The sequence below is a fragment of the Aythya marila genome, assembly GCF_965140915.1.
Source record: "Aythya marila genome assembly, chromosome: 13".
Taxonomy (NCBI): Eukaryota; Metazoa; Chordata; class Aves; order Anseriformes; family Anatidae; genus Aythya; species Aythya marila.
The window spans coordinates 18,570,917-18,586,099 of record NC_139054.1 but is presented as its reverse complement, the minus strand read 5'-3'; the positions used below and the strand labels follow the sequence as shown (position 1 = coordinate 18,586,099).

The 15,183-nt window shown below is 37.1% G+C and overlaps 1 protein-coding gene across 10 annotated transcripts in view; it reads left to right on the top strand.

Annotated features, from left to right (window-relative positions):
* Window positions 1–14,821, top strand: part of LOC309883106 (phosphatidylinositol-binding clathrin assembly protein-like) — a 30,173-nt gene extending 15,352 nt beyond the window's left edge. For 2 of the 10 annotated variants that reach the window (XM_082770867.1, XM_082770862.1), the window contains exons 9-21: window positions 447–532; window positions 1,447–1,570; window positions 3,343–3,479; window positions 3,743–3,846; window positions 4,711–4,857; window positions 5,311–5,370; window positions 5,463–5,573; window positions 6,430–6,546; window positions 6,684–6,714; window positions 7,214–7,334; window positions 9,411–9,467; window positions 9,804–9,911; window positions 10,458–14,821. In XM_082770867.1, coding sequence (XP_082626993.1) covers window positions 447–532; window positions 1,447–1,570; window positions 3,343–3,479; window positions 3,743–3,846; window positions 4,711–4,857; window positions 5,311–5,370; window positions 5,463–5,573; window positions 6,430–6,546; window positions 6,684–6,714; window positions 7,214–7,334; window positions 9,411–9,467; window positions 9,804–9,911; window positions 10,458–10,472 — 1,218 coding nt within the window. In that variant the 3' untranslated portion in view covers window positions 10,473–14,821. Of the gene's footprint in view, window positions 1–446; window positions 533–1,446; window positions 1,571–3,342; window positions 3,480–3,742; window positions 3,847–4,710; window positions 4,858–5,310; window positions 5,371–5,462; window positions 5,574–5,837; window positions 6,366–6,429; window positions 6,547–6,683; window positions 6,715–7,213; window positions 7,335–9,410; window positions 9,468–9,803; window positions 9,912–10,457 lie in introns of those variants that run through there. The other 8 variants (XM_082770869.1, XM_082770868.1, XM_082770871.1 and 5 more) reach the window with 6 other exon arrangements.
* The last annotated feature ends 362 nt before the right edge of the window (window positions 14,822–15,183 follow it).

Genomic DNA, 15,183 nt, shown 5'->3' with positions numbered 1-15,183 from the left:
GTTAAGTGTTTCTAATGCAAGCCTTTGTGAATATATGATTCAATAGAAGTGATTGGCTTTTTGTTGTGATGAGGGAAGGGATCAGTGATGCACAGAGCTTCATTTCTGCAAGTTTATAGAATTACTGCTGAATGAGCACTGTTGGATAAATCTTAACATATTGGATTAATCTTAACATAGCAGATAGTGTTGCTAAAAGCAAGAGTCCAGCGTGTGCGCACAGAAGCAGACCTGCTCTGAAAGGATCCTTGCATCGTGTCTCTGGCTCCCCTCCTTTTAAAGAACCACAACTGGCTAGATAGAATTCAGGCATGCAGGGTCGCAGCAATACCCAAAGGCACAGTTAGTGATGTGGGGTTTTTGTTTATTTGATGAGGAAAATGACCTGTGTACTGAGCAATGAGGTCCTGTCTAGAAGCAGTGGTTTATGAATGCTCTAATTTTAGGCACCCAGCAGCTTGCTTGAAGCACTGGAGCAGCATTTGGCTTCTCTGGAGGGAAAGAAAACAAAAGAAGTCTCTGCTGCCAGCAGGTGAGTGCCAAATGAATGGCAACAATGCCTCTACTTAGGATTTGTCTTAATAATCTTATTGAGAAGTATTATTAATATATAAGATGATTAATCAATAACCTTATTGAGAAGTTTTCGGATTCAGTCACTTGAGATTGTCCTCTCAAATTTAATTCACTTCCAAATGTGTTTTCTTAAAGTGTAAATGATGCATCTAGTAATATTCTGATTGCATTGTCACATTTGATATTTAGATATATATTTGTCTGTGTCTGACAGGTATTTACTGTTCTGGAATAATCCATTGAGCTGCGACCTTGTATATTATTCTTTGTTCCTCTTGTTTCAAGTCCTGTGGCTTAAAAGACTTGTACAGTGTTGGCGGTTTAAGTTTTTTTTTGTTGTTTTTGTTTTTTTTTTTCTTCTTTTACCCAAGATAGGCTGGTATTTGTCTTCATTGTCAGCTGTTTACTTCTGAGAGTGTGAATCTGTCTTAACCTGCCTATGAAAGTTCTTCAGTCCTTTCTCATAACTACTGAATTAGTTTAGGTGCTCTGTGCTGACAGGAGTTGATACCTTTCCTGACAGAAAGGTTAACAATGTATGTGAACAATACTTCTAATTGAAGAGGGTGAAATCCTGTGTATCCATGGCACATCTGTGGCACCAAAGGGCATAGCTTAGTGATGGGACTCAGGAGGTCAGGTTGATGCTTGAACGTGACAATCTTGAAGGTCTTTTCCAACTTAAATGATTCTGATTCTTCACCAAACCCCCTCAGTATTAGGGTGTCTGCTTTTCTGTACCCAAGAGTAAGGTAAGAGAAGACCAGGGTGGGAGGAAATAACGTACAATTTGGTACTTAAACTATGTGATGTATATCTGACTGGTTTTCTTAATGAAATGTTATTTTTTTTTTTTTTTTTTCTTTTTAGAGCTAGTGCCCTATCCAGTGCTGTTTCCACACTTTCCAACACAGGAATGTCATTTAGCAGGATGGATGAAAAAGAAAAGCAGCAGGCATTAGAGGAGGAACAAGCTAGACTGCAGGCACTTAAGGTACTGTGTGTGTGTATATATATATATATTTTTTTTTTTTTTTAAGTATATATTCCAAGATGTTTTTCACTGGATAAGAGTGAAAAATTGGATTGGCTTAAAATGTCCCGTGGTACTCATCTCAGTGGCCAAGCTTCTGTAGGATGCAGGTGTGATGGCTGCCAGTATATGGTGACCCCTCTAAGGATTGTGATCTGAATAGTAGATAGCTAAAGTAGATCAATTAAAGAACAATCTCCTGTAAGGAAGAGTGTATCTCAAGGATTCATGACACGTGTGTAGAACAGCTCTGGGTTGTCTCGACAGCTGGACATCCAACATTGCTGTTGTAAGACTGATTATTGGTAGGAGGGAATTATTTTTCCCTATGATGTATGGAACATTGCTGTAGTGTCATTCTTCAGTACTGTTACTCATAATGAGAATATTTGCTATAGTGCTGTCCAAATTTAGCTGCTTTTACTTAAAATTCTATCATTTAACTTGCACCATCTTAAAGTATTTATGAGTGTTTAGGTATAATTAATGGACTTTGAACAATAATGCATGAAAGAGAACTGGCGTGTTCTCTTTTGGTTCCTTAATGCACTTTATTTTGCTCAGCCATACCTATTGAACTGCCCACTTAGTAAAATCCTTTCCTAAAGATCTGAATCCCAGTCCTTCAGGTACTTCTAAGCTGTTTATCACTGTTAACTGAGAAGATGCATAATGCAATCTTTAACAAGGCATGATGATTCTCTCTTGAAAGCTGAGTCCATAGTTCTGTTGTGTTCCAAGCTACGCACAAATGGGGCAGTTGACAATTCTCCTTGTGTTGCTTTAGTATCGTAAGAGCCACTAAGCAATGAAGCATCTCTGCTCTTACCATCAGAAGGCCATGCTGTGAGACCCTTCAATGTTTGGAGTGTGAAAGTAAGCTCTGGTAGAAGTTGAGTTGAGCTTTACCCCTGGAGTTACAGGAGTCTAGCGAAGTGTCTCCACTTTTCTCACTGTATGCGAGGCATACTTTCCAACTCCATGTGATGGAAGCTGTAAGATTGCTGCTGGCTGCTGAACTGCTTTACTAGAAAATGTCCGCAAGTGCTGTGGTGCTGTTGTTTCTTTTTTTTCTTTTTGTGGGGCTCTATCAGGTGTATCCTATCTTTCCTGCTTCTCCTGTAACAGGTGTTGTAACTGCTGTAATTGTCAAATTAAATCGGGGAACTTCAGTTGGGTTGGGGGCAAACTTGCAAGCTAACTCATCTTCTACTTGCCTGATGTAAGTGGTATATAAAAGACACCTCTGCTTTGACACGTGCTATGTAAATGCAGTGAGCACATCTAAAAGCAACAAGGGATGTGACCTGAAACTAACAGTATAAACTAGTAAATGAAAAATCTAGTTTAAAAGCAATATCACATAGGTGATATTAGGATGCACACTGTCACTTTAACTTTTGAGCATCTGGGTCAGATTATAAGGGGTCTTTTAGAACAGAGGTCCATTGACCTGTCTTTCTGACTATGAGGGTAGCCTAAAATGTGTAACTTGTGTGTTCTGCTTCTAGACAATTATAGGTACCAAGGTGGGACTTGAGGCTTTCCAGACTCTCTTTCTGTAGCCTATTAAGGCTATGTTAAAACAAGTACTCTTATCTTTAACTCGGATTGGCTTTCAATTTTCAGGACTTTAAAGAATATTTTTTTTTTAAGACTGTGCTTAAAATAGCCTTTTGGAAAAGGTCTGAAGGGTTAATAAATAACACTAAACTGTATACCTCATCTTTCAGGAGCAGCGATTAAGAGAGATTTCTGTAGTATCAAATTCCACTTCCACATCAGCATCCCCAAGCACCTTATCAGGAAAAAGTGTGAATACCACTGTAGCTGTTGACCTCTTTGCAGTACCAGCACCCACAACAAATAGGTGAGAGGTAACTTACTGCATTGTCTTGACAGTTTGCAATCAGCAAAGTGTTGATCCTAGTTATTTCTGAAGTAATTCTGAAGAACAACTTCTTGCTTTCCTGGTGGATTCACTGGATTCTTGTAGCATTTCTTATCAAGCGATAACAAAACAAAAGTAATTGGGGGGGAAAAAAAGATGTGATTGGTGTGAATTTGTGTATGACACAAGGATACGATGCATATTATAGATCTTCATTTTTCTCTGTCTGTGTTCATTTTCAGCATGCCCAACCTCTCTAGTGATCTTTTTGATCTTCAGCCTGCCTTTGTTCCAACTGTACAGAGTACTCCAGCTATATCAACTTCAGCAAGCAGTGCATGGGGAGGTAAGCTGAGGAGGATGAATTGGCTAAATGATGGGTGAATTCTTCCAATGCAGAAATGAAATACAAGTTCATAGTTAATTGAATCTACCTCTTAAACCTTGATTATTTTGTGCCCAAACATTTCTAATCTTGGGAGAATATAAAGACATTTGACAGTCTGACAGAGCTGTCAAGAGAAAAGTTGCTTTCTAATGCTTAGCAATAGCAATAGTGTGCAGTATATGGAATGAAGGAGCTATTCAGTAAAGGGGATGGGTGGAAGAAGTGTAACTAAATTAAAGTTCAAAAACTTTGGAATGTAAATTAAGTAGGTTTACTTGAAAAGGGGCTGATCTACTATTTTCTTTCTATTAAGCTGTTACTTAATACACTCTCATTAAAAAGATGTTGGTGACTTCAGGGTCCTTTTAACAAAGCTGTAATTCCCAGTTTTATGGGCACAGCTTTCTTTATACCCTCACTTCTTCCAAAGAATTATCAGGAGACATGTCAGATGTCTTGAACACTGAAATAAGGCAATGGAAATCTTGGTATTTCAATAGGTGGAATTGATACCTTAAGTGGTATGTTCCCAAAGCCAAAGGTGGAATGACTGTTTTTTTTTTTTTTTTTTTTTTTTTTTTTTTGGTAGATAGCTGTATTGTCCTTCTCCCCCTTCCACACAGTGGCACTAATGAAATTACTTTCTCTAAGTTAAGAGAGCTGTTAATGCTTTTATCTGAAACAGAGTTCTTATCTTAAGTGGTCTGATTAGTTTGTGGGAAATTTACGGTTTGTTTTTTTATCTAGAGATTCTCACGTGCAGTCATTTCAGTCTGTCTTCTCTGTACTCTGTATTCTTTCCTTTACTTCTGCATCTGAAAGGTCCTTTCTCGTCTTCAAATGGTTGTGTTGGTTCTCCACCTCATCTGGACATCTTTGACATGAAGCCAGTTGAAGAAGCTGTAAAATCTACCGCCCCTTTCATCAATTCTACCTTTTCCTCCAAACACACAGTGGAACTGTTTAGTGGTAAAAAACGAACAAAAAAAACCAACCATACTATTTGTTTGCAACTGAAGATAATAATACTAATAAACTGGGTTGTGCAGCGTTCTTGTGGTTTGGACCAATCTTTAATTTTTGTTAACAAGTGAAAATGATGCACTAATTCCAGGTGTAGTAAACAACATGTGGCTTCTTAAAGTTTTATTTCTAGAGTCGAAAAAACTCATTATCTTGTTCAACTTGCCCAACCTAAATTCAAACTTGCATATTTTCTGGAATTTCTGCTGATTTCTTTCAAAGTGCAACTTCCTTTTTCTTTTGTAGTGGGGAACATAGGAGATTTTAACATCAAATTTTCTGGTTAAAAATCTTTTTATTCCTAAATATTGTTAAATTTTAACTGCAGACCTAATTTGGGGGGCCTTTCTTCCTTTTTCTCTCTGAAGCTGACTTTATTTTCTTCTCTCTTTCACAAAGATGACTTCAGTGGTCATAAATCTGCATATGCTTCTGTGTATCATCCTCTGCCTGTTGATGGTAACTTGATTTTTTTAAAAAACTTTGTTTTTACTGTAGCGAGTGCTATTATTTCTTGGGTGTATTTGATTTACCCTACATTTCTTTTTCAGGTTTTCCTCTTCATTCAGCTCCTCCAAGTACAACCCCTTCAACAATTAATGTGGACTTTGATGCTGTTTTTGGAGGAAAATCTACAGCACCAGAGTATAGGACTACAAGTGGTAAAAACTAGTTTATGACTAATTCATACCCTACAGGCAACAGTTGTTTAACAGTTTTGTATAATTGCTCTTGCAACGCAGAACTTAATAGCTTAATCCAGTTGTAAGCTGACTGTAGGGCTGATGAGATAACAGGCAATCAGTTGAATTGTAGTTATTTAAAATTAGCTCTGACTTATCTCCTGCTGTGTACTAACTGTTTCCTCTCTCTTTTGGGGGGATAATCTTTGAATGCGACCCACTGGATATCTCTTAACGGGTAAGCTTACCGTAATCTGTTTTCAGTGCTTATGACTTCAGTGTTTTCTATTAATACATGATAACGAGTTCCTTATAACTTCACTGAGAGGCATTGTACTTACAGAAATGCAAAACTACTTGTGTGCATATTTTGCTTTAAGAGTAACTTGAGTTATGATCTTTCTCTTGGTTGGCTCTACTTTGTCCCAAAGTCCTTATAAACATATAGCAAAGGAACACTTGTGTACATTCAAGATGCTTGCAGTATTGTGAAATTACTGCTAGTAGCTACTAGAACACTTTGAAATTATCTTTAACAACTTTTGCTCTGGAATTTTAGGGGAGTTCCTGCTTAATTTAAAAGTAACAGCAGTTACTGCGGAATTAAAACCAAAGACTCTAGCAGAGTGGCAGATCAGTATTCTATAAAAAATAAGTGGTTAAGCTCTGCTTCTGCCTAAGTCTTAGACAGTTCCAGCATGTTGAACCTCCATGTACGAATACTCAAGCTGCTTAGTGTTTACCTCTCTAGTCTGTGGATGTCTTTTTATTAAATTTGATGCAACTTCTCTTAAGAGTTGGTTTTATGTTCTTTGTTTAGCTTTTAACATTCTAGATGATGTATTGCAACCCACAGTACCACTACAAAGTCAAAGAGCCCCTTCAACCAACCAGCAAAGTGGAAAAATTTTGGCAAATGACCTCGATTCTTCTCTTGCTAATCTAGTGGGAAGTAAGTGTGAAGCTTTGAGATTTATTTTCCCACTTGTTACTGAAACCAACCAACCAAAAGCTCCCCTCTACTATAAAACAAACAAACAAACAAACAAAAACATGGGGTTTATATATCTGTTTTTCCCACCCTCACAGATCTTGGCTTTGGAGGAACTCCATCCAAAAAGTAAGTGCATATGAATATTTATAACATTCTGACATGACTGCTGCTAGTCAGTAGCGCAGTTTACCAGCACTGACATGGCAACAGTCTCCACTCTGCAAAGTAATCTGCTACCAAGACCAGCATTGAAACAGTGAGTCTGTGGTCAGTCACCGTAACAGTCAGCCTTTATATAAAAAATTTAGTCTTGTAATTGCTCTATATTTAAGTCTTTGAGGCACCATAGAAGATCTTGCAATTATATAAAATTCTAGTGAGCATTGCGCTGTACATTCCAGTAATGATAGTAATCTCTATCATTAGATAGCATATCTCTGCTGCAATGAGTATAGTATAAAGTCTGGGGATTCTGTTTAACATTACAAGTAGTTACTGAAACCCTGAGTGGTTCTACTGCCCATAGCTTTCAGATGCCCACCTGCTTTAAGGCATGTGTTCATTATGTTGTTGTTACTGTATCTTTTGTCTTTGCGTGAAAATTAATACCACAGTTTCCTTTTAGATCAGATATGCAGTGGACCCAGCCTACTGAGAAAAAACTTACTGGTGGAACAAACTGGCAAGCAAAAACAAGCACATCAACCACGTGGAACCCTACTCCCCTACCCACTATGCCACATATGGTAATTTCTGTACTGCTGAAATTGCACTTTATTCTATCAAATGTCTCTTCCCTGTATGATTTAATTAAAAAAGAATAGCAAAGGCTGTTTAGGACAAGACTTGCGTGGGGGGAATGTTTGTGGGATCACTTCTCAAACTGAGCAAGGCAGAGATTTTTATTTCCTTGCATTGTCAATATTGTCTGTTTTTTAAAAAAAAAAAAAAAACAACAGATTAAAAAAAAAAAAAGAACACTTGAGAGGGAAGCTCCTTACTTGAGACCTGTAGAATTGCTTGAGTTTTTGCTGTACCAGAATGACCCCAAGACAAACAAAATAAGAGGTGTGTTTGTCTTAGACATTTCCCATGTGCATGCAAGATTGCTAAGAACCTATTATAAGGGGAGAAAAACCAATGCTCATTCTGTTTTTTGCAATACTGTTTCAGTTATGTTATATGAAACAGTATTGCATCCTGGCAAGGCACCTCTGTTATTAGTTCAAGCAGCACTTTGGATTTCTAAATATGCTTAACAGCAACTTCGTCTCATTTCTAATGCAATACAAAACACTGAGTGGAAGCTTATAGAGTAATTTCAGTGAAGGACTTTAACTTCTTGGAGGGCTGTTTTTAGGCAGATGAATTTTCCTATGCTTTTAAGACACTTTCCTGGTGTCTTCCACACAAATGTAGTTTGTATTTGTATGAGTACTTCTGAAATATTATAGCTGTGTTGGAGGGAAGTAGATTGTTCATCTCAGTTACATATAACATACGACAGTTGTATATATGACTGTTATATGTAACTATATGAACAACTGCTATATGTTATATGTAACTGTTATATGTGACTATATGTACTACAGCCGTGTGTTACATGTAACTGACACATTTACTATGAGTTTTAGACTGCTGATTTGTTTTTCCCCATGAGAATAGATTTGTCTGTAGTGCCTTTTTTCCTCAGCTTATGAGAGTCTGCTCACTCAAAACTCACAGTTGAATAGACTGAAATCCATTATTGAACTCGAATGAAACCCGACAGTTCAAGTGAAAGAATGTCAGTTGTATAGTGCTTACATGTGAGACTTCTGAGACCAAAGACTTTTTGTTCTCTATTGATGCTCCAGAACATTAGGTTAGAGTGCTGATACATTTTCATTTCTAAAAGATAAATGACACCTTAGTAAATATGGAACACTGGGTTTGGGTTGTGTAATTTTTAGTTCTTATTTTCATGCCTAATGCTGTTTGGTCTTAGGCATTTGAATGCTCTGTGCCAGGTACTTGTTCACACATTTGCTTGGAATTCCAGCAATGTAGGATGCAAAGAACTAGCTCAGCTATCAACGCCTTTAAAAATCGGTGCCCAGACATTGGAAAGGTCCAAGTATGCTAGTTTGGTCTGCGGCATTCAGAGTAATGACCCTCAAGTTCATGTACGGTCTGTATAACCTTTCATAGTGAAGTCCTTTAACTAGCACTTCATTTCTGATATGATCAGTGCTAGTTGATAACATGGCACTATGAAATGCATGTAACACTGTCTACGAACATAACCTGATTTAAAAATATATATTATCAGCTTAAGATGTTCACTACTCTTTTTTTTTTTTTTTTTTCTCCATATTGTGATATGTTGCAGACATCTGAAATTAGTATGTGAGTAGTGTCTGGCTGCAATATACTCAGATCTGGCTAAATTTAGTAAAAGTTCTATTTTTGCTGTAAGTCTTTTAAGTGATAGCCTCCTAAGCTGAGAGCCTATCCAATTTAACAGTCACTATCACTCACGTTACTCTCTTTGCACTTCCCTCCCTCCTCCTCTCTAATGATTTTAGTGAGGTGAGCATAGTTAGTCAGTCACGTTATGAGACTTGAATCCATCCCTCGGTTAGAATTTCCAGTTTGAATATCTCCTTAAGTAATTTTCTGTCCTTACTCCTTTTGCTGTGCCAGAATGGAGTACGTTATCCTGGATATGTAAGTCCATTTCTTGTAAATGTTGGTTATATTAACTGTTTGAAAAATGTTTTGTGTATATTACTAGTATGCACAAGCTTATCTAAAATATATAATGATTTTCTTGATCGAAGGTACCTGCTCCTATCACCTACCCAGTGACCACACCTCAAGTGCCTGTATATGGAATGGTAAGAATTGTGACAGTCTGACCTTCTTGAAAACCTAGTTGTCTACTCCTGCCTGCTCATGGGAGGCATTATTGTTTGAATTGTCCTGCAACTTGTGTTCTGTTTTGTAACATCAACAGCGTGTGAGATCAGGTGGATTTTTCACTGTGTGTTGGAAGAAATTAGTTTAAACTTCATACAGAAAGATTTTAAAAAAAAAAAAATCTGTGCTATGTATGTTTGCATTTAGCTGCTTATTTTCTGTTATACTTACAACGCAATAAGAGAGCTTCTAGAATTTGAGTTTTATAGACCTGTTTTGTGGATTGTTTGTTGTATGTTTTTGTTTTCTCTCAGGTACCTCCTCAGATTGGAGCTGCTCCTTTGATGGCACCCCAGTCAATGATATATACGCAGCCTGGTCTAAGGCCAACGAACCCTTTTGCACCTGTCTCTGGAACTCAGGTGAACTGTTCTTTTTAATGAAAGATCACACTGAAACTTTAATCTTAGCAAAAGCAACTAAATACCTCGTGAAGGGCTACTAATATATTTCTGCATCTGAAAGTGGGAGGTTCTCAGTCAGGGGCAACAGCTTTTCCTGGTGAGGAAGCAAATTCAGATAGTAAGGGCATGCAAGTGCAGGAAGTAAGGAAGAAACTGAAAATCTGAAATTTAGTGACTAGCTTTTCACTGTGTCAGAATTAAGAAAATGAGAATGATGAAGGCACGTAGAATTCCTATGGTATTAGCTAGATACTTCCTTTAGTCATAATGGTTAGAACAACGATGAAAGCTTTCTGAAGGATGGGTGGTGGTGGGAAAAAAAAAGGAATGGAGAAGGGATCACTGAAGCTGAAGAAATTGTCATCCAAATATGTTGGTTTTAATGTTCTTTGGGACTTTTTGAGGTGCCAAAACCCAGCTTGCAAGTAACAAAGCATACAAATAGATTCATAATGAAACATTGTGCTAAGAAAGTGGCATTAATATGTAATCCCTGTTTCACAGATACAGTTCATGTAGAGCTGCCAAAGCCGCAAGATGTGAGAACAACCAAATCCTGGTAAAAAATAAAGACTGAATTTCATTCTTTTCATGATGTATTCCTGAACAGGGCAACCATTTCTCCCCTGTATAATGTAATATTATTTTGAATTGCAGTGCTTTAGAGATTCTTGTTTATAACAGTCACTGCTGTGTGAAATTGTTTGTTCACTGATTTCTAGATTGCTCAGCAGAAAACTGTATTCAATGAGGTTGACTTGGAAGGCACAAGCTGGATTCTTATCTTCAGAGCTGAGAATAGGTTTACACGATTGCTCTGCAACCATGTTCATCAGTGGATTGCATTAGGAAGCTAACTGAGAATGTCAAATCTATTTATTTTCTCCATGAATTCTGTGGCTGTTGTAACCAAGACACAACTCAAATGAGGTTGAGCAATAAAACTTTGATATGCTCTAATAAATACTCTGATAGAGTAATGCTTGCGTTATAAGGCCAATGTTGTGCAAAATCAGACAGCTCTTTCCAATTAGAATAGTTTAAAGTAATTTGAAAACTTTATAATGTGAGTTTTAAATGCTGTGAATCAACAAGATATATACATATTAAATATATATAAAGAGAGTAAATTAATAAATTGCTCCATTGGGTTGTCAGTGTTACATTGCTAGTTGAAAGGGCCAGGCTCTGGTGTGGGCTGTTGTGGGGTAGGGGAACCAAGCGTGTTACAGAATAGCACGTGTAGCCTCCAACAGGTGACAGGTGCACTTCCATTGAGCGTCTTCTCTGCAGATGGCATCTTCTGTAGCTCAAGGAAGACCAGGTTTTGTTACAATGAACCTAGGTGCTCCCAATAGCAGCAAAGGGGAGCAATTAAAAGACGTGTTTGCCAACTGCTAATGAGGTAAGAGATCCAATTTATTAAAAACAAAACAACAACTTTAAAAAGAAGTCTGTTAGCTCCAAAAAAAAAAAAAAAAAAAAAAAGGCAGACCTTGCCATAATGCTGACACTTCAGAACTGGCAACTCCACTGAAACTGTCCCACTCTAGAGAATTGCTTGTGCTGCTTTTTTGAAACAAAAACCTATTTGCAAATCATATAAAGGTATTTTTAAACGTGTAAATATATGTAAACTTTTAAATACCTTTTTCTTTAATGCTGCAGTAATCTTTTTCTTCTGTATTATTTTCAAGATAAAAATGCTATATTAAGAAACGTGGGCTTCTAAGAGGAAAATCTTGTAAATGAACTAATTTCTGAAGTATGCTGTTGTTGATGGGTCAGATGTACACACTTCTGGCATATCCTGAGTTTTAGTAGTCTTTCCCCAAAGTTTAGGTGGGCTATGAGAACACCAAATCTTGTAGTTTTCAATGTCCAGTGAAAAGTGATAGTATAAATGAAAAAAGTGGCTAATAATAAGGATTAAACAGAATGAGGAGCAACCTTTCTTCCAGAGTTCTGTGGCAGAATACAGTGAAAATCTCTCCTGTAAGGTAAATTCTGTGAATAGTAAATATTAAAGCTGTGTTTTCAAAAAATGAATAATATTCTATTTTTACCATAAGTGAACCTCCAGAGTAGCACATCTTTTATCTGTAGATAGTAGGCTATGTTACTGCAGACATCTCCCTCTGACTATAAATGCAGATAGTCCTGAACATCTTGTCAAACTGTCTTTTAGAGAATGTATGAAATGCAACGTTTTCTATGTAGTGGGAACAAGCATTCTCTTTGGACAGATAAAGCATTTAGATAGAGTGCAAAAGTAATGTTTCTTAATGCTACAGAAGTATTTTTGTCAAGTGAAACAGTGTAAAAATTAAAAATGATAAAAATAAACTTGAAATTCGTAGCCACCAACTTCCTGGGAAATGTGACATTGCAGGAGTTCACAACAGACTCTGGATGCGTATTGATTTAAAAGAATTTGGACTGGTATAGCAAGATACAATGTTCAAGTTGGAATTACAAAAGGGCTTCAAGCTTTAATCCGCCTTCCTTGGGTTGAACAATTGTATAATTTTAAGCCCATGTTCTTCAGTGCCTGTAGTTACCCTCTACATGCTGAGGGAACAGATGCCATTTAGAATGGGTCATTGTGTTGAGGAGGCCATTTATTTAAGAAATTGTTAATTCCATTGATGTATTCAGCACTGGAAAGTCGTGAATTCCAATTAAACCAGTAGTTCTAGTAATAAATATCTGGGCATTAATGGCAGAGTGCTACAGCCAGGCAGTTTCTAGCACTGCAGCCTGTTAGATCTCTCATATTGAGTTGTATAAGTAACGTTCAGTTACTTTAATAAAATATACACTGTTTGCCAGGTATTTATTTATGTATTTGTCAGAAATTTTATTGTAGAGCACTCTGAATCTCTGGAAAGGACTTCACTCAGAAATTGATTTATTACTGGCTATAGTTTGCACTACCTTAACTTCTGGTTTGCTCTGGATTTTTTTAATGGTTTTCAGTGTGCTTTCTTGTAGCAAAGCTGTCTGCTAGCAGTTTGTTTAGTATTGGAAAAGGGGAAACAGCCATAAAGTACATCCTAAAGACTCTGCTAAGCTACCTTTTCAGTCTTGTTCAGAATTATTGGTACAATAAAACAGTTACTTTGGATTTATTCTTAGGAAGAATAGGTTGCTTTACACACTTCTCTGCACAAAAGTGCACTGTGCTGCTTTCTTATCAACCTCTTCTTTTCACTGTGTTGTAAGTAACAACATAGTTTGTACATTAGAAGTAAAAACAAAGACTTAGGGTGCTGTCAAGGCTTTTTTGGCTCAGAACTTGTTCTCCAAAAACACTTTGAAGACAAAAGTTGCTCTTGAGGGTAACTGTAATGGCCTGCAAGAGTGCGACTAGTGGTTGTGATGCGAGAACTCTGAAGAGAGATGTATATAAATGTGACTTTCCTTTTTGTTTTCTTCCAACTCCTTTGATCAGAATCCTGTTCTGAATGCTTCAGAAAGCAGTTAACTCAGCTGTCACTCCGTGTTTGTCTGAACAAGGAGGAAGACTTTTGAAGTATGCCGTGTGCTTTGCATTATTGTGCTTTAGTGGGTCATGCGAGCCTGCCTGTTGGGACTTGGTGCTGCTGCAGGAAGGCTGTCTTTGTGGGGTATACAGTAAGATAGATAACTTTGGGGGGTGTTTGGAAAGGGTGATTGTGTTAGGCCTACTGGGCTTGAAAAGTGTACCTCTTTTTAAATAACTGGGGTTTTATAATGTTCTTTAGATATAGTTTGACTTTGCCTCCAAGAAGTTACTGAATTCAACTTTTTTAATTTTGGACAAATTACGTACTAGAGAAATCTCAGTTCTGTGCACATAGTGGTGGAATACTTGTAGGTAAAAATGACAAATGAACTTTTTTAATTAAAAAAATAAAAATAAAAAAAAAAACTTCAGACTACAAGATTGAATACAGGGTGTATCTACATCTGTGCTTTTTTTTTCTGTGGCAGGGAGGGTGGGGATACAATTAGAATAGTAAGCACTGTGGATCGGTGCTTAATTTGTATATAAAAAGGAAAACTTCTGTTTTGGGTAGTTTGTATTGTAAGGACAACATCTAAAGGCACTGTATCAGTCATTTATTTCCATTTTAAAGATTATATTTTTGAGCAATGGAAGCTGTACATGTTATCATTTATACATTTACTGGTAGCTAGGAATATAGAAAAACTTGGTATTACTCTGAAGATGTATTTGATTTGTCATTGGTATTTACTGCATCACTACTTTATGCAGATGGTTTGTTTAAAGAGATTGTAGTAACTTGTGCAGTTACAAGAAGTATAACATCAAATCTTTCAGTATATCTCCAACTTGTATCTTTGTGATTGAATTTAATCCTGTACCAAATGTTTGGCTGGAATTTCATCTTGGAGCAATGACAAAGTAGGTGCTGGAATAGATTCCCCACCCTTACCCCTTACATTATTTATTTAATAGGTGTTGTTTTCTATGTTATGTTTTTCCCCATAACAGGTTTGTGCCTTTATTGGATATTTATTTTAAAAAGCTACTTTAATTTAGGCTTTTCAGGCTTTTTCTTTTTTTCAGATGTATTCTTGTATTGGCTGTTCCTGTCCATCAGTTCCTTCATTTTATCAGAATACGCAATGTGTGGGAAAAATACTATCCACAAACTGGAAGGGAAAAAAATGAGGGTTTATGTTCTATTGATTAATATTCATTTTGTAAAAAGAAGCCTAAGCACAAGACCAGCTGTCTGGCTGTGTTGGTATTTTAATCGTGGAACTTCACACTTTGTTAATACACAAACCATTGTTTTTTTAAGATTGTTGCTCATATCCAATCATTTGAAATGTTTTGAAAAATAAACTTTGGCACATGCAAAGCCTGTATGTATGAGACTGTTCTTTGAAGTGTTTGTGGGCTCGGATTTTAGGCTTTCTGTAGAACCAATGGCAGACAATTATCCTGTTAACTTTCTGCACTTAGCTTTAATGTGATGTGTCTCACTCAAATCTTAACTACAGCAGTTTGCAAATTCACACCAGTTTTCCTTTGACAAGCTGTGACCGACTTTGTGCAGGGTAATGGGACGTGATTTGGGGGGAGGGGGGAGTGCAGGGGAAGACACGGGGCTGCTTGTATCAAATGGTGAACCCAGGAGAGAACCTGTCATCCACATCCATGTGTCAAATCGGCTTTGGTCAGTGCAGAGTTAAGTATTTGGTAGTCTCATGATTG